The sequence below is a fragment of the Orycteropus afer genome, unplaced genomic scaffold, assembly GCF_000298275.1.
Source record: "Orycteropus afer afer isolate SDZICR_OR568_19922 unplaced genomic scaffold, OryAfe1.0 scaffold00347, whole genome shotgun sequence".
NCBI classification, from domain to species: Eukaryota; Metazoa; Chordata; class Mammalia; order Tubulidentata; family Orycteropodidae; genus Orycteropus; species Orycteropus afer.
This window is the reverse complement of record NW_006921934.1, coordinates 3,547,576-3,566,971: the sequence shown is the minus strand read 5'-3', so window position 1 is coordinate 3,566,971 and position 19,396 is coordinate 3,547,576. Positions and strand designations below refer to the sequence as shown.

The following is a 19,396-nucleotide window of genomic DNA, read 5'->3' as shown; positions in this document are numbered from 1 at the left end:
ATTTTCTTTAAATATTTTATGTACATGATCTAAGGAATAATTGTTGACTCCTTAAAAAAAAAAAACAAAAACCAAACTCACTGCCATCCAGTTGGATCTGACTCATAGTGACCCCTCCTTGGGTTTCCAAGGCAGTATCACTATAAAAGTAGATTACACAACCAACCTTCCAAGGAGTGGCTGATGGGTTTGAACTGGCAGCCTTCTGGTTAGCAGTCACATGCCTTAGGCACTATGCCACCAGAGCTCCTTGTTGACTCCTAGGGGACTTCTATTATGTTAAAATTTAAATTATGGCACTTTTCAAGTTATAATTAAAGTATAAAATGATTTTTAACTTAGGAGGAGTACTAGTTTAAATTAATGAGAAAATTGAATTATAAAAACTTGTTTAAAAATATTTTAAAGATATAAACACAGTTTTATTCCAGTAATCATTTTTAAGAAAATTCTCAAAGTACAGTACTCTTAGTCTTTACAACATAAGTATACTTAGTTTCATGGGATAGGTTCTCTTATCAAGCTTTTCATTCCCAGTATCACTGGGATTTATGTATCTGTTTACTATGTCATTTTATTCTGAAAATTTGCACTGAAATATGTTATTAAAAAGTAATCCAAATTGATATAAAAATAGTTCCCAAGTACTTTGTGAATATTACCACTTTGTTTATACAGTATCTAAATATTCTTTGATAAAATTATTAGTGCTAGCATTATAGTTGCTACCAACTTCCTATTTAACTCAAGAAGTTTTCACTGTATAGTTATAGTCATTGAATTAAGGTATCAATAGATTATGATTATGAACCCATTATTAATTTAATTTTTGATTTTTTTTTTTCGTTGATAAAAGCACTGCAGTTTGTGTACTAATCACAATAGTTACTTTTACCATTTTTCACCTATAAGCCAAAATCTGAGGCTAACACATTGAGGAATGGTTGATCAATAGACCTGATTTGGCTCTTGTGTTAACCGTGTTACCTTGGACACTGTACTTAAATTTTGATGGTCTCAATTTCTACCTTCTAAAAGTAGGAGTTTGTGTAGTATGATTTTTCTGTATCTTCCAGTTCTAAAATTCTGTTCTATTGGATGTTCTTCTGGAATAGTAGTAAAGTAATTTTTTAAATTAACATCATTTACATTCTGTAAGTGATATATATAAACAAATCTTTAGCAAGTTAAATATAAACTAAATACTTATTTGGCAAACTTTTATATATGCAAAATCATGCTATTATAAACTTGAATCTGAGCTGACAAAAATGGCTTTACTAATTGAAAAATTACTATTCTCTGGTTTAGGTATTTTATATGCATTACCTGAATCTGAGCAAAAGCTGCGGAATTCCATTCAGGATTTGTGTGTTACGTGGTGGGAAAAAGGCCTGTCTGCCAAAGAAGATATGGGAAAAACAGCTTTTATCATGTTACTAAGGAAGAGTCTTGAGACTAAAACAGTATGCTTATTTTTTAAATATGCTTAACTTAAAAAGTATATGTATTTGTATCAGTTAGAAATTATTTGGCTGTGAGTAACAGAGATCTGATGACAGTGGCTTTATCAATTGGGGTTTGGTTTTTTTTGTTGTTTTAAACTACAAGAAGTCCAGAGGTAAGCAGTCCCGGGTTGGTGCAGTGGTTCCATACTTTTTCCTGTACACCCTTGGTGTGTGGACTTTTTGTCCTTTTTCGTGTCACTTCATGGTTGCAAGATGGCTGTTCCACCTCCAACTTCTTGTTTGAATCCCAGATAGGGAGAAAAAGCAGGGGAACAGAAAGAACCAAACCTCAGAAATTGTCTGCTTATAGCCAGTGGCCAGAACTGTACCAAATGACCACTTTTATTTGCTGGAAAGTGGAGAGAGGCTGGAACATGGAGTCCCTAATGGGTTTTATTGCCAACCTTAAAATTTTTTTTTTTTTTTTTTTTTAGGAAGGAAGAATAGTTGAGATATTTGGATAGGCAGTTTGCAACATTTGCTTTTATCAGTGTGCCTCCTGTAAGAGACAGACACCAAGATTGGAATGGATGTGTAAGGCTGGCAAAGGATGAAGGGGAGGGAGCAGGAGTGGGCAGGAAGAGCCTTTGGTCCATGATCCAGGTCTGACACCCATGAAAGGAGAGAGGAAGGAAAAAGAACTGCAGTGGAATTGCCTCAGACTGTTGGGCATATAGCACAGTTCTAAGAAAGTTTCTGCTAGGCTATTGGAGCATTTTATAAGCCATAATTGCCTGCTAGAGGGAGTTCTGCATTGGGCAGGAATAGACTGGCACTAGTGCTTCTGCCACGTTCAGTCACTGGGTGGCCTGGGTGTGAACTTGGTGGTGGAACGAAAGGGGCATCAGCAGGGCAGCAGTCATCAATGTCCCCATGGCAGGTTGTCTGGAAGCATATCTGAGGGGTGCAATGCACCCCACACACACACACAACTGCCACTGTATTTATCTTAAGGGTTGAGTTACTTCTAGCATATTTGAAAGTTGGATATAACTTGGGCTGTTTTCATAGTAAAATCTTTGGTATATAATTCAGAAATCAAGAAAAATAATTATTTTTGTTTAGAAGGATTTTAAAGGATCTTGGTGCACATTACCATAGCTTTCTAGGAAGTTTATACCAGTTTCCATTTTTTACCAGCGGTGTTTGAGGGTCAATTTCACTATATCTTGTTTAAGGAGCAGAAAATTTTATAAGGAAAAAATCACTTTTTTGACTGCATCCTTAGCTGATTATTTGATTTTTTTTTTTTCCAGCTGACCATGGAAACCTATTTTATGTCAATATTTATTCTTATACCAGCATTGATTTGCTTTTTAAAAATCCATTTTCCCTGTCAATTTTATTTTATTCTTGAATCAGATTTTTTTAATATCTTTCTTTTCTTGGAAACTTGTACTGTTCAACACAGTAGCCACTGCTCATGTATGACTATTTAAATTTAAATTTAATTTAAAGTTTAAAAAAAAATTCAATTCCTCAGTCCTACTAGTTACGTTTCAATAGCTCAATAGCCAAACATGACTAGTGGCTACTGTACCAGATGGTATAGATATAGAACATTTTCCTCATCACAGAAAATTCTGTTAAATGTTATTGTTGTTAGGTGCTGTTGAGTTGTCTCCGACTCATAGCGACCCTGTGTACAACAGAATGAAACAATGTGTGCTCCTATGCCAGCCTCATGATCCTTGCTACACCTGAACCCATCATTGCAGCCACTGTGTCAATCCATCTTGTTGACGGCCTTCCCCTTTTTCATTGACCGCCCACTTTACCAAGCATGATATCCTTCTCCAGGAAATTTTCCCTTCTGACAGCATGGCCGAAGTAGATGAGACGAAGTCTGGCCATTCTCACGTCCAAGAAACATTCCAGCTACACTTCTTTCAGGACAGATCTGTTAGTTCTCTTAGCAGTCCATGGTACTCTTAGTATCCTTCTCCAATACCACATCAACTCTTCTTTAGTCTTCCTTATTCACTGTCCAGTTCTCACATCCATATGAGCCGATTGAAAATACTATGGCTTGGGTTAGCTGCACCTTAGTCTTCAGGGAGACATCTCTGCTCTTCATCACTTGAAAGAGGTCTTTTGCAGCAGATTTGCCCAATGCGATACGTCATCTGATGTCTTGACTTTATTGGGGTGTTGATTGTAGAAGCAAGTAATATGAAGTCTTTGACAACTTTAATCTTTTCTCCATTTCTCATGATGCTGCTGACTGGTCCAGTAAGTGCTTCAAGTCATACTCACTTTCAGCAGGCAAAGTTGTATTGTCTGTATATCACAGGTTGTTAATGATCCTTCCTCCAATCCTGATGCTGCGTTCTTCTTCATATAATCCAGCTTCTTGAATTATTTGCTCAGCATACAGATTGAGTAACTGTGGTGAAAGATAGAACCCTGACTTACTCCGTTCCTGATTTTATACCATGTAGTATCCCCTTGTTCTGTTCAAACAACAGCCTCCTGGTCTATATATAGGTTCCTCATGAGTATAATTAAGTGTTCTGGAATTCCCCATTCTTCTCAATGTTATCGACAGTTGTTATGATCCACACAACTGAATGCTTTTGCATAGTCAGTAAAACACAAGTAAACATCTTTCTGGTATTCTTTGCTTTCAGCCAAGATCCATCTGATATCAGCATTGATATCCCTCATTCCACATCCTCTTCTGAATCCAGCTTGCATTTCTGGAAGCACTCTGTCAATATACTGCTACAACCTTTTTTAAATTAGCTTCAGTAAGATTTTACTTGTATATGATATTAACGACATTATTCAATAATTTCTACATTCTGTGGGGTCACCTTTCTTTGGAATGGGTACAAATATGGATCTCTTGCAGTCAGTTGGCCAGGTAGCTGTCTTCCAAATTTCTCAGCATAGCTAAGTGAGTGCCTTCAGTGTGGCATCTGTTTATTAAGATATTTCAATGGGTATCCTGTCAATTCCTTATTTTTCACCATTTCCTTCTGTGCAGCTTTGACTTCTTCCTTCAGTACCATTGGTTCTTGGTCATATGCCACCTGCTGAAATGGATGAACATTGACCAATCTTTTTGGTACAGTGACTCTGTATTACTTCCATCTTCTTTTGATGCTTTCTGCATCATTCAATATATTGCCCATAGAATCTTTCAACATTAATATTTCTAAAAGGAGCTCTGGTGGTGTAGTGGATAAGGCACTTGGCTGCTAACCAGAAGGTCAGTGGTTCAAACCCACTAGCTGTTCCATGGAAAGATGATAGAGCAATCTATTTCCATAAAGATTTACAGCCTCAGGAACCCAGTAGTGTCATTAGGAGTCAGAATTGACTCGATGGCCATGAGTTTTTAGTTTGACTATCAATATTTCTGGTTGCTATTGCCTGTTTTTAAAAATTGTTCTCTAGAAGCTGTATGATAGTTTGTGAATTTTAAAATCTCACTGTTTATTATTTCCCATTCTTTGATGAATAACCTAGAATTATGATTACCTGTGATATAAAACATTCCTGCATTTAATTTGAAATGTGATCCTATTGTTTATTAAAAACAAACAAAAAAAAACCCTAAAAACTTTATTTTATTTTATTAGTATTTTTTAATGCATTTTATTGAAATATAATTCCATAGCTGGGTTGGTTTCTGGGTTATATCATCATGTGTGTTGATGGTCAGTTGTTGGCTGTTATTTCTCTGTCCAAGGGGCTCCCTTTAGCATCTCTTGTAAGGTTGGTATGTTTTAACAAATTCCCTTAGTTTCTGCTTATCTGGAAATGTCCTAATTTCACCATCAAATTTGAGGGACAGTTTTGCTGGGTACATGATTCTTGATTGGAAATTTTTCTCTTTCAGGGTTTTATATATACCATCCCATTGTCTTCTTGCCTGCATGGTTTCTGCTGAGAAATCTGAGCTTAGTCTTATGGTTGCCCCTTGTAGGTAACTTTTCGTTTTTTCTGTGCTGCTCTCATGATTCTGTCTTTGTCTTTGGTTTTGATAAGTTTGATGATGATATGTCTAGGTGATTTTCTTTTGAGGTCTATTCTATTTGGGGTTCGTTGGACTTCTTGAATGGATATATTCCCATCTTTCATAATGCCAGGAAAATTCTCTTTCAACAAATCTTCAACAATTTTCTCTTGGTTTTATTTGTCTCTTCCTGTTCTGGAATTTCAGTTACATGTAGGTTATTCCTTTTGATGGTATCCCACATGAACCTTAGGCTTTCTTCATTTTGTTTTGATCTTTTTTCTGATTTATCTCTTTGCAAACAAGTGTTCATGTATTGCCTTCAGTCTCCCTAATTCTGTCTTCCATTGATTCAGTTCTGCTCCTTTGCCTATTCAATGTCTTACCTATTTCTGAAATTTAGTATTAATTTTCTAGATTTCTGTGTGTAGATTTTGTCTCCTTTCTAATTTTTCATTTATTTTGTCATTTTGTTCTTCTGTTGTCTTTTGAAATCGTTCTAGGGTTTTCTCTGTGTTTTCCTTGATCTGTCTCTCAATTTGTTGAAGATACCTAAATAAAATTCTTTTGAATTCCTTATCAGGGAGCTCCAATGCCACATTTTCCTCAGGGATGTGTTTTGGGTCTGTATCCTGCTCCCTTGTTTCTTCTTTATCTTGCTTCTTTGCGTGGACTGTGATACTCTGTTGTTTCCAAGGCGTTGTGATGCTTTTGTTTATATTTAATTGATGATTGTATGTTGGAGTGATTCACCTAAGATTTTACTTTTCTTTGTATGTTATCTATACAAGCAGGGTACTGTGCTCCTCTATTTGCTAGTTGACAGCACTTATACACTTAACACCTGTCTCCTTTCCTATTATCAGCCTCTCAGATATCTCTGCCAACCTTGGCAAACAGAGCCTATTCTTAGATCCTTGGAATCCGAATGAGAATGCTGTCACTTTAAAATCCAAAATGGTTGCCACTTGTAAACATTCAAAATGGCTGTACCCTTGGTCACTTTAAATATCCAAAATGGTTGCCACTTATAAACATTCAAAATGGCTGCACCCTCGATCACTTTAAATTTCCAAAATGGCTGTAACGTGTAAACAATAAAAATGGCTGCTCCCTCCAGACAGTGGAAAGTCTACAGCTCAGGTAGTCTCCCGCCTTGTTGTTTCCCTTCGTAGTCATAGGCCACCAGCACAGTCATCCTTGCAGTACTTGGTGACCAGGGCTGATCTTTAGGTCAATTTCAGGTTCCAACAGCACTTGGAAATATTCAGGCTGTTAGTCCCGTCAGAGTAGCTGACAGTCTGCAGCTCTGACCACCTCTGTACTCACTGTTGTCATTCAGGTTTTTCCATTAGTTGGTGCCTAATCCACTTCTGTATAGTTTCTTTCAAAGCTCAGGGCTCCAGGATTATCTTCTGTATCTCTGTCAATTGGTTTTTCTTTTCTTTGTTGAAGAGGGTCTGTGTCGCTTGTCTGCCTATTCCTCCATCTTACTGGAAGTCAAAACATGAAAACTTTAAAATGAAACATTTTTCTTTTTTGTGTCATTCCTAGGGTGCAGACATATGTCGGCTTTGGCGCATTCATGAAGCTTTATATTGCTTTGATTATGATTTGGAGGAGAGTGGAGAAATTAAAGATATGCTACTTCAGTGCTTTATAAATGTTAGTTATATCAAGAAAGAAGAGGTAAAGTGATTTTTCTTTTTCCTAAGTTCATACGGTTGCTATTTGTTCATTGTTTTAATGAAAGAATCAGCTAACTATAAAGAACTATCATAGTTATATAATTTGTCCATTACCCACTATATAGTCTTTAGCCAGCTAGGTTAAAAGGCCATATGTGAAGAAAGGTAAGAATTTCAGCTTCTGGGGTCAGAAAGGTTGTATTCAAATCCCTATTCACTCAGATGTATATAACCTTGGACAGACTACTTATCCTATTTAAACCTCAATTTTCTCTTCTGTAAAAATAATTGATATTTCACAAAATTCCTGTGAGGAACAAATGAGATAGTACCTGTAGAACCTTTAGTACAGTATAAGCACTTGAAAAATATTGCTGTGACTCAGAAGGAAGGTTGGGCAATCCTACTTCCGTAGTGATACTGCCTCAGGAACCCAAGGAGGGGTCGCTATGAGTCGAGGCTGACTCGACAGCACATAACAACAACACCATTCTAATAAGCATCAACCTCATCATTATTGGAATAGATGCTGAATATATGACTTGTGCCCTAAGTATTTGCAAGATTGTTATGGAATTTGGGGAGAGTAAAGAAGTTAATACTGTATTCAGATGAGTACATTTTATTTGTACTGACTTATACATCAGCAGTTGATGCTTTGCCGTTATATGTATGTAAGTATATAATAAAGAAATAAATATAAATGTGTGTTAAAATTCCTTTTTTTAAAAAATTTATTGTCCTTTGAATTTAAGATAGCTAAACTTGAAGAGAGTCAGGCCAGTTGTGAGATGATATTGTGGTAGTTGGGTTTGTGTGTCAACTTGGCCTGGTTGAGTGGCTGGGCAGCTGGTGGTAGTAAATCCCCATGAGGAGACTGGCAATCAACTCCATGGTGGGATCTACCACAAGCAGCTGGGTAGCTGCCTTTGGGTATGTGTCTGCTTTCTGTATATAAGGAGAAGCCTTTGGGAGTGGTCTCTAGCCTGTGTTGTTGCTCAGCAGCCTGCTATGATTTGCTGACCTTGGAACTTACAATGGACTTAAGTTAACGGCCTGCCGTGTGGTTTGGTAACATCGGGACTGTGCCTTTTTACTTGTCAGCCTTGGGGCTTCTCAGCCTCAGCAGCTAGTGGCTGAGTGAAGAAACGCCTCTAGCTCCAGTGGGCCTGGAGCAGGAGGCAGAGCTGGACCCCAAAGTTGAGGGGCTTTCACCCAGCCCCTAGAGCCTGGCACTTTGAACTTGGACTTAAAGCCTCCAAATTGTAAGAATAAACTCCTGCTTGTTAAAGCCATCCCATTTGTGGTATATTTCTTGTCAGAGTGGCACTAGGTAACCAGAACAGATATCAAGGACATCATACATGAGGAAAGTAAAAAGTCATGAGAAAGATGGGAAAGAAGGAAAAAACCAAAATGAATGTCAAAAGAGACTCTGAAATTTGCTGTTGAATGGAGAGTAACTAAAGCAAATGGAAGAAATGATGAAATTAGAGAGCTGAACAGAAGATTTCAAAGGGTGGCTAAGCTTATAAAGTATCATAATTTAATGTACAAAAACCTGGAGTTGAAAAACTAAAAGGGAAGAACATGCTTGACATTTCCCAAGCTGAAAGAACTGAAGAAAAATTCCAGCCTTCAGTTATAATATTGAACAATTCTATTGGCAAGGTATTGAATGACACAGGAAGCATCAAAAGAAGATAGAAGGAATACACAGGGTCACTATGCCAAAAAGAATTGATCGATGCTCAGCCATTTCAGGAGAAAGCAGATGATCTAGAACCGATTATAATGAAGCAAGAAGTCCAAGCTGCACTGAAGTCATTGGCAAAAAATAAGACTCCATTAATTAATAGAATACTAATTTAGATCTTTAAGAAACAGAATGCTGAAAGTGTTCACTCATGTATGCCAAGAAATTTGGAAGCCTGACTGGAAGAGATCCATATTTCTGCCCATTCTGCATTCCAAAGAATGTGGAAATTATTGAACAGTACTCTTAATATCACACACAAGTGAAGTTTTGTTGAAGATGATTAAAAAATGGTTGCAGCAATATAAGGACAGTTAACTTACAGAAATTCAAGCCAGATTCAGAAGAGGATGTTGAATGAGGAATATCAATTGCTGATGTCAGATGGATCTAGGCTGAAAGCAGAAAGATGTTTCTAAACTCAAAAAACTAGGGAGCTCTGGTGGCGTAGTACCTAAGACATTTGACTGCTAACCAAAAGGCTGGCAGTTCAAACCCATGAACCACTCCTTGGAAGGAAGATTGGGCAATCTACTTCCATAGTGATACCGCCTTGGAAACCCAAGAGATGGTCGCTTTGAGTCGGATCCAACTGTTTTATTGTCTGTGCAAAGACATTTGATTGTGTAGATCATAACATATTATGGGTAACATTGCAAAGAATGGGAATTCTAGAACACTTAATTTTGCTCATGTGGAACCTGTACATAGACCAAAAGACAGTTGTTCAGACAGAACAAGGGGATACTGAGTGGTTTTAAATCAGGAAAAATGTGCATCTGGGTTGTATCCTTTTACCATACTTACTCAGTCTGTAAAGGAGCTCTGGTAGCATAGTGCCTAAGGCACGTGACTGCTAACCAGAAGGCTGGCAGTTCAAACCCACCAGCCACTCCTTGGAAGGAAGGTTCGGCAATCCTACTTCCGTAGTGATACTGCCTCAGAAACCCAAGGAGGGGTCGCTATGAGTCGGGCCAACTGGATGGCATATAACAACAACAGCAACAACACTCAGTCTGTATGCTGAGCAAACAATCCGACAGGCTGGGATATTTGAATAAGAATGCAGCTTCAGGATTAGAGAAAGACTCATTAATTTGCAATATGCAGATGACACACTTTGCTGAAAGTGTTGTAGAGGACTTGAAGCATTTACTGATGAAGAGCAAAGATTACATCTTTGAGTATGGATTACACTTTAACATGAAGAAACAAAATCCTCAGAACTGGACCTTGTTAAGAATAGCAACTTTTTGAAGTTATTAAACATTTGAAGAACTGTTCGTTTTTTAGTTACTGAAAACTTTTTATTTTGATGGACTTTTATTGCATCCTATTCTATTATCTTTATTATTTAATTATCTTACATCCTTTTATTATCTTAGGGAAGAAGATTTCTTAGTTCTCTCTTCAGTTGGAATATAAACTTTATTAAAATGATCCATGGGACCATTAAAAACCAGTTGCAGGGATTACAAAAGTAAGTATTAAAGGTAATTAATATTTTTTTCTGTCTTAATCTGGGTTTGAAAGATTTTATTTGATCTGATTTTTTACCCTAAATTTTATTTAATTATTTTTGAGAATATACAAATCAAAACATAAACCAATTCAACAGCTTTTACATGTACAATTTAATGACATTCTTTGAGATGTGCAATCATTCTCATCTTTTTCTAGGTTGTTCCTTATTCATTAACAAAACGCACTGCCTTCTGAGTTTTCCTATGTAATCTTTTGCATTGTTGCTGTCAATTTGATTCCATATTCCGAGGCACTACGGAAGTAGATTGCCCAGTCTTCCTTCTGAGCAGTGGTTGGTGGGTTTGAACCACCAGCCTTCTGGTTAGCAGTCAAATGCCTTAGGCACTAAGCCACCAGAGCTCCCTAAAATTTATTGGAACCTGTAAAAACTATCTAATATCTCTTACATTTTTCATTATATAGCATTGTGTAACTGGATAGTTCTTTGTTTTTTTCCTTATATAGGAAATCATTTTCAGTAATGACTACTTGAATTAAGATTTTAATTTGTGGCAGTCCTTTAAATAGTCAAATTACCAGTTATATTTCAACCTCATTTACAGTTTTCATAAAGGTCATGTCACTAGTATTTCTGATAACATTTTGAGTATAACATGTAATTTTCAGTTTAATACAGACTAAATTATGTGATTTGATGAAAGGAGCTCTATAGCCTAAGAATCTAGAGATGTACATTCTAGTGTTAGCTCTGCAAGGTCTTTGAATATAATAGTAATCATATCATTTGGCAAATATTTGCTGTATGATATATACAGTCATAACTCCTTAATCTACATTTTAAACTTTAATCTTCACAACCATCTTTTGAGATGATTCTTGGTTATTGCCTTTCCCAACGTCAAACAGCTGTGTAATTACCAAGTTGGAATTTGATTCTGTATCTCTACATCTATTAAATAGATCTAAAATTCTGTGATTTTAAAGTCATCAGTATTTTAGGGCTCTCTCTGTACCTGAGGGAATCAGTACCCTGGGAAATCTAAAAGGACTCCAAGTCCAAAAATGTATTTATTTTTAAAAATATTTGACTTTAGAATTTGGTTCTGAACTGTGTTCTCAAAGTTTCAAAGAAAATAATAAAATATTGGCGAAGTTTTGACTGAGGGGAAAGGAAGCTATTTGTCATTTTACTCCTCCTCAAACTTATTTTTTTCCCTAGTTGCTGCAACAGATGGATAGTATATCTTTTCAAATCACTAGTCTAAGCTTGAGTTTCTTCTTCTTTAGGATAGGGAATAACTACATGGATACACATTAAAAATTTAACTCTTTGAATTTGCATTAAAAAATTTTTTTTTTTTGGGCACAGATCTTTGATGATACACGTTGCAGAAATCTATTTCAGAGCTTGGAAAAAGGCTTCAGGGAAAATATTGGAGGTATTTGTTCTTTATTTTGTTATATACTAATACTTATTTTTATTGTATTCTAGTTAGTAAACAGGGAGCTCTGGTAGCATAGTGCCTAAGGCACTTGACTGCTAACCAGAAGGCTGGCGGTTCAAACCCACCAGCCACTCCTCTGAAGGAAGATGGGGCAATCTACTTCCGTAGTGATACTGCCTCGGAAACCCAAGAAGGGGTCGCTTTGAGTTGGGTCCGACTCAATGGCACATAGCAACAACAATTAGTAAATGAGTTATAATTGACTCAACAGCAACTAACAGCAACAGTTAATGAATAGATGGTTACCCATTGCCTTGGAGTTGATTCTGGCTCATAGCAATCCTATAGGACAGAACAGAACTGCCCCTTAGGGTTTTCAAGACTATAATCTTTACAAGCAGACTGCCACATCTTTCCCATGGAGCAGCTGGTAGGTTTGAACTATTGACCTTTAGGTTAAACAGCTGAGCACATTACCATGGTACCACAAGGGCTCCTTAACTAAGTGGTTTGGGAATGGTTATTTAAAACTTATGTTAATGATTCTTTCTGTCAAAGTAAAGCCAAATAATAAAAATCTATTTGATAGAGATATAGTACAGGAAGTCTCTGGGTTAGGAATGAGATCTGTTCCTGTGTTTTTAAGTGGAGTTTGTAAGTAAGTTGGAACAGGTGCATATGGTCCTTATTTAGCCTTACTTTAGTGCAAGACTGTAGGAGAAAGATAAAGCGATCTGCTTTGATAAAGATTTACACTCTTGAAAACCCTAAGGGGCAGTTCTACTCTGTCCTTTGGGATGCTATGAATCAGAATTGACTCTCACAGTGGGTTTGATTTTGGGTGTTTTAGGGCAATAAAAGGCTTTTATTTAAAAGCTGTACATGCAGCGATCCAAGATGATTGTGAAGAAGAATTTGTTGTGAGTTAGAGTTGAATCGTTTCAAGCTCAGGGCAGATTTACTTAACATTAAAGGATAAATAGGGCTAGGCATTAAAGACAATGGTGGAATGGAGATAGTGCCTTTCTTATTTTTGGAGGTTAAATTTCTATCAGTTCTGTATTCATGTCCAGCAGTTACATTGCTGTTATTTACCACTGACTTCTATATTTAGAAAACAAAAAATGATCAGTTTATTGCTGATAGCTTTTCATATGTTTTTACAATGTCTTTTTTTTTTTTTGGCACAAGGCAAAACCCTAGATACTGATTTTTTTTTTCTTCTTTTTTGTGTTGTGTTTTATTACTGCATAATACTTATTCATAGGAAAGAATCTTTGTCTTTAGGGTACTATCTCCTTTTCTCCAATAGTGGTTTTAAAAATATGAGTTTATAACTAAAATCTTAGTTATTTGACTAAATTTTACCAAATGAGGCGCTCTGGTGGTACAGCAGTTAAAGTATTCAGCTGCTAATAAGAATGAAGAAAACCAAAGAACATGGAAACAATTAGACCAAGTGACTGGTACATCGTGCAGTGTTCAGCCTATATGACTGTGAGATCAGGAGAACTAGATGGTACCCAGCTACCACTCTTTCAACCACTCGGAGGGGGATCTATGTAGGAGATCCTGGATAGAGTAGGAGAACAATATGGAACAAAACTTAGAATCATTATTTAAAAAAAAAAGGGACCAGGTTTGCTGGTCTGATAGAGCTTGATGGAACCGCTGAGACTATGGCCCCTAGCTGCCCTTCAGATGTGGAATTGAAACAACTCCTGTGGCTTCCAGCCAAACAAAAGACAGGCATATGAGGTGAACATTTACATTAGGTAGATACACTCTTTGGAGAGATCAGTCATGGGGGATAGAAGGGCAGTGTATGCACAAGGAAACAGCTCACAGGGCAGGAGTGCATGGGAGGGAAGGACACATGGAAGAGGTAACTATGGGGAGATTTGGGAGGGGAGCTGTTGCATTGTGGGAAATTCCAGTCAATGTCATGAAACAAAGTAGATATGTGAACTACTGTATGGAAAATGAATTTGCTCTGTGAACTTTCACCCAAATCACAATAAAAATTAAAAAAAAAACAACAACAACTCAGCTGCTAACCAGAAGGTTGGTGGTTTGAACCTACCAGCTGCTCTGCAGGATAAAGAAGAGACAGTCTGCTTCTGTAAAGATTTTACAGCCTAGGAAACCCTACTCTGTCCTTTAGGGTTGGTTTGAGTTAGAATTGACTTGGTGGCAGTGGATTTGGTACCAAATTAGTATCGACAATTTGTACTTTTCAACTTTACTCCCTTTTTTCTGTCTCTTCAAGTATTTTAAGTAAATCCCAAATATGTCATTTCATTTCTGTGTACTGCAGTATGCATCTCTAAATAATGTGGTTATACAAGCCACTATCTTATGTAACAAAATCAATAATTCCCTCGTATTTTTCCTTAAATAACCAGTTCATATTCTAGTTTCCCTGCTTTATTCAAAATGTGACAGTTTTTTGAACCAGGATCCATCAAGTCCTCCACATGACATTTGGTATATATATTACTTTTCAATATATTACTCTAGAGAATTCTTCCCTCTTGTTTTTTCCATCCTCTCTCCCTTCCTTCATTCTTCTGTACCTTTATTTTTCTTTTGAGGTTGTCAAAAATTTCAAACTTATTGAATATCAAATCTACCTTTGAAGAAGTCCAGTCAATTTTATGATAACAATGATAACAAAGGCGTATTGGAAAAAAATATATTCCTCATAAAAAACACCAGTGAAGCATTTTGAGAGACAAATATGGCTAAGAAACTGATAAAAGTACTGGAACAAAAGCAAAACCCTTACCTATTTTATTTTTTAGTAATTTATTTTTATTGTTATTGGAAATATACACAGCAAGAACATACACAAGTTCAACAATTTCCATGTGCACAATCCAGCAACACTGATCACATTCTTCAAGTTGTATAATCATTCTCATCCTCTTCCAAGCTACTCCTCCACCAATAACATGAACTCACTGCCCCCTACATTTCTCCTTTAATCCTTCTGGTTGCTGCTGTCAGCTTAATCTCATACAGATAGTGCCTTAAAAGAGCACAATACTGAAGACATTTTTTACCAATCAAGCTAAACTGTTGTTTGGTTTCAAGTAGACTTCAGTCGATACTTTTGGTCCAAGGTTTAAAGATGATCTCAGGGCAGTTTTTTTCAGGGGTTAATCCAGCTTCCACAGCTCCAGAAAATCTAGATTCCACAAGAATTTGAAATTCTAACCTGCGACTGCCCTCATCAGGATTCTTCTATAGAATCTTTAATATTTTTCTCTATTATATATATGTACACACATACAGATATGTGCACTTATGTAATTTATTTAAGTTTTAGTTGTTGTTGAGGAATGCATAGCAGACCATACATCAATTCAACAATTTCTACATGGACAGTTCAATGACATTGATTACCTTCTTCAAGTTGTGTAACCATTCTCATCCTCCTTTTCCAAATTTTTCTTTTCCCATTGCATAAACTCACTGCCTTCCAAACTTCCTATTCAATATTTCGAGTTGCTTTTGTCAGTTTGATCCCATATAGGTAACTCTTAAAAAGCACAATGCCCAAAGCAAAAATTCATTACTAGTTAAGCTAAACTATCATTTGTTTTAGAGAAGACATCAGGGCATATTTTTCTTCCATGGTTTAAGATTTGAAGATTATGTTGGAGCAGTAGTTTCAGGAGTTCTTCCAGCCTCCATGGCTCCAGAAAATCTGGATTCCATAGGCATTTGAAATTCTGTTCTGCACTTTCTCGATTTTGGTCAGGATACTTCTCTGGAACTTTTGATCAAAGCATTCAATAATGGAAGCTAAGTACCACCGAGTTCTTCTTGTCTCAAGGTGTAAGAGACCATTTTTCATTAAGCGATTAGCTACACATTGCTTTCCTTCTCCTATTTTTGACTTTCCTCCTTCTGTTGCTCCAGGTTAAGAGACCAGTTGTACCTTGGATGGCTATTTGCAAACTTTTAAGACCCCAGGCACTAAGCTATCAACTAGGAGACAGAACAGAAGCACTAAACAAGATATTAGGCCAGTTAACTGGAATATCCCATGAAACCATGACTCTAAACCTTCAAACCAAGAAACCAAAACCCATGAAGCACTTGGCTGCACACTAACAGCATTATCAGCTGCTCTTTCTGTCTCTCTTTTTTATTTTTGTTATTGTAAAAATACACATCATACAACATTTGCCAATTCAGCCTTCTACATGTGTGCACTTAGTTACATCAATCACCTCAATCAGTTGTGTAATTCTTTTTATTTTTTAAAAGCTATATACCAATGGTACACTGAAGAAGGCAGGTCAGTTGTCCTGTAAAATGTGCCATATTTTGGTAGTTAGGTATAAAGGTTTGGATTGAAATTTTTTAACACAAATACTTCATGGTAGCGCTGTGTACCTCATATTTCATCACACCATAAGGAAGATAAATCTGGTTGTCCCAAAGATACTAGGTTAGTTGTTAATAATAAGGTTTTCTTATATCTAGCATTATTTCCTAAAGCCATGGGAATCCCTGATGTATATATATGGTGGCAGGAGTGAGAGGGATTATAAAGTGGTTGTGTGGAGATGTACAAGGGTGACAGACCAAATGGTTTGTTGGAGTTCTTGGCTTCTCATGGAGGCTTGGCTTTTCTTCAGTCAATCCCATCTGCAGGAACTTTAGTATAAGGGGTTAATGGAGAAGCATCTAACACTCCCCTCCTTTGCCCTGCTGCTTCTTAGTGGCAGTCCTGAAGGATCTTACTTCAGTCAGTTTGAAAGCCCGGTTTGTACCTTAGAAGTAGTTCAGTTTTTCGTATAGAGAGACTTTTAGGATAGATCTTACCTTCTGAAAGTTATTCTGAACAAGGATGATTTGAAAGAGGACTGTGTCATACTACTACACTTCCCTGTGTAAACTTTCTCTTGATTTGAAGAAGCCTCTTCTGCTAGGTAGAGGGTTACCTTGCCATTTAGTACAAATTTCTTATTTGTCAGATAAGATAAAAGAAGCTATGCAGTCTCTTTGGTATATGTGGAAGCTAAAGGAAATCTAAGAGATACAAAGTTAAAAAACTTAAAGGGTCCAAGTTTCTTTTCCTCATTAAATACATCGTCAAATGATCAAATTTTATTTTTGTATTCAGGGTGTTGTGCTATTATGTCATATATATGTGTACTCACACACACACACACACACACGTATTGATTACCTTGTATTACATTTGTTATTTCAGACAATTGAGAATGGTTGCATTCAGGACTTCATGTATCATGGAATCAATCTTCAAAGAAAGTCTCCAGTGCATTCAAAAGTACGGGAGGTAAGTGAGGCATATTTTAGTGTTACTAATTTTAAACAAATTATTTTTCAAATAATATTTTTTCTTTTTGGATGGTTGTTTTGATTAAATTTAAAAATAGGTTAAGCTTTCATAGGCAGTCAAAGGGGTTTCTAAGAATCTGGATGTTTGATATCTGGGCAGTGCTACCAAGATTTTCATTAGAAAAAGGAAAGTGTACTGTTGTTAAGATAGTTATAACTTTATATAATAAATTCTTTGACATAAAAGTTTGCAGAATCATCACTCTAATTGCCACATTTTTTGAGATTATTTTTATTATTTACTTTCATACATTAAGTTCTCATTTTGTTATTCTACAACTCAGATGGAAGAAATGCTTTAATAGTTTCTCTTGATAAGATTGATATTTTGTTTTTAAAATGTAATCTCAGAATTTAGATATGAATTTTATCATTACATTTAAAGAGCCCTGACTAAATAGAGCTTTATTATCAGTGCCATTATTTCACAGATAGGTATTTGATTCATCATAATACCTATCTAGGTATAGGTAGAAGGGATTGTAAAATCTGGTCTGAATATTTGGTTAAATTAAGCAGATGCTATCTCTCAGCATTCTGACTATTGCATATTTTTGCTTATTGTAGTTTTGGCCACCAAAGGAGGAAGAACCTAGAGATTTATCTAGACCACTGAATCTTCTAGAAGGCTTTAAAAATTACGATATACAGAATAAAAATTTAACTGTTTAAACTTAACTATGTTAAAGAATAACAACAACAACAACGTTAAAGAATAAATAGCATATATGAATGTTGTTTAGAATATGAAATAAATTATGTAGTGAATAGATTCTCTCCCTTTATTCTAGTATGACTTTATTAAATTGTAAAATGGCATCATGTTAAACTATGCAGAAAAAGTTGACATAATTACTTCACTCCTTGTGCCATGTAACTAAAGACTTTTTTTTTAGATATTTTATTTTTTGCTGTGGTTGTCTAATTAAGATGTTATGAATATAAACATCACTATTTGGTAAATTTATTGAAATAGGCATAAAGGGAATAATTATTATTGAATTGTGAAATGTATTACTGGCTTCCAAGTAGATTATGACTTCATCCTCAAATCCTTTTTATTTGCCCTTAGGTACTGCGTTATTTTCACTGTCAAAAGAAAGTTCGACAGGGAGTAGAAGAGATGCTTTATAGATTATATAAACCCATTCTTTGGAGAGGATTAAAGGTACATATTTTAATGAGTGTAATTTATGTTTTGAATGTACTCATCATGCTTTTAGATTTAGTATACTCTAATTCAAAATTGTTTTAAAGTAATAAAAATAAGATTGGAGGCTGAGTGTTAAACTTGGGGGTGAATGTTTTAGGGATTTTTTTTTTTCTTTTATAAAAAGCACTTCTTAAATCCATATAACAGAAAATCTGGATAAATTTAGTGCTAACTGCACAGTCATTGTTAAAGTAACCATATCAGTGACGGGAATAGTAATGTACATTAAAATCTATAATACCTGCAGGTGATCTACAGAAGTAGGCTGAGCCATGACTAGTTCCCCTTCTGCGGTTTGCATACTTCCCAATTGTGTTAAACCAAAAACCAAATTCACTACCGTTGAGTTGTTCTTGACCTCTCCTTCCTTTCAAGGAGTGGCTGGTGACTTTGAACCACCAGCGTTCTGGTTAGCGGTCAAATGCCTTAGGCATTATGCCACCAGAGTGACTGGGTAATAGGATGACTAAAAGCATATGCTCAGATTAACACATAAGTATTTTTCAGTGCAAATAATCCTGCTGTCAGTAATTAGGATATGATGGTGATTATTATTTAATGATATAAGATTGGATTTTTTAAAAAATTTTTATTGTGATTTGGGTGGAAGTTTACAGAGCAAATTCACTTTCCATACATTTTGTCTCATGACATTGACTGCAATTTTTCATAATGTAGCAGTTCCCCCCCCACTTCCTCCCCATAGTTACCTCTTCTCTGTGTCTGTCCCTCCATGCACTCCTGCCCCCAAGTTGTGTCCCTGTGCATACACAGCCTTTCTATTCTCCCATGACTGATCTCTCCAAGGAGTGTATCTACCTAATGTAAATATTTAACTCTAATGCCTATCTTTTATTTGGCTGGAAGCCACAGGAGTGGGTTCAGTTCCATACCTGAAGGGTAGTTAGGGGCCATAGTCTCAGGGGTTCCACCAGGCTCTATCAGACCAGCAAACTTG

General features: G+C 36.2%; 1 protein-coding gene across 1 annotated transcript in view; it reads left to right on the top strand.

Annotated features, from left to right (window-relative positions):
• The window catches only part of NCAPG2 (non-SMC condensin II complex subunit G2), a 146,149-nt gene that overhangs the window by 7,568 nt on the left and 119,185 nt on the right, over positions 1–19,396 (top strand). Inside the window, exons 4-9 of the mRNA XM_007952572.2 lie at positions 1,312–1,466; positions 7,027–7,161; positions 10,302–10,396; positions 11,771–11,840; positions 17,077–17,163; positions 18,298–18,393. Of these exons, the coding sequence (XP_007950763.1) occupies positions 1,312–1,466; positions 7,027–7,161; positions 10,302–10,396; positions 11,771–11,840; positions 17,077–17,163; positions 18,298–18,393 (638 nt within the window). The remainder of the gene's footprint in view (positions 1–1,311; positions 1,467–7,026; positions 7,162–10,301; positions 10,397–11,770; positions 11,841–17,076; positions 17,164–18,297; positions 18,394–19,396) is intronic.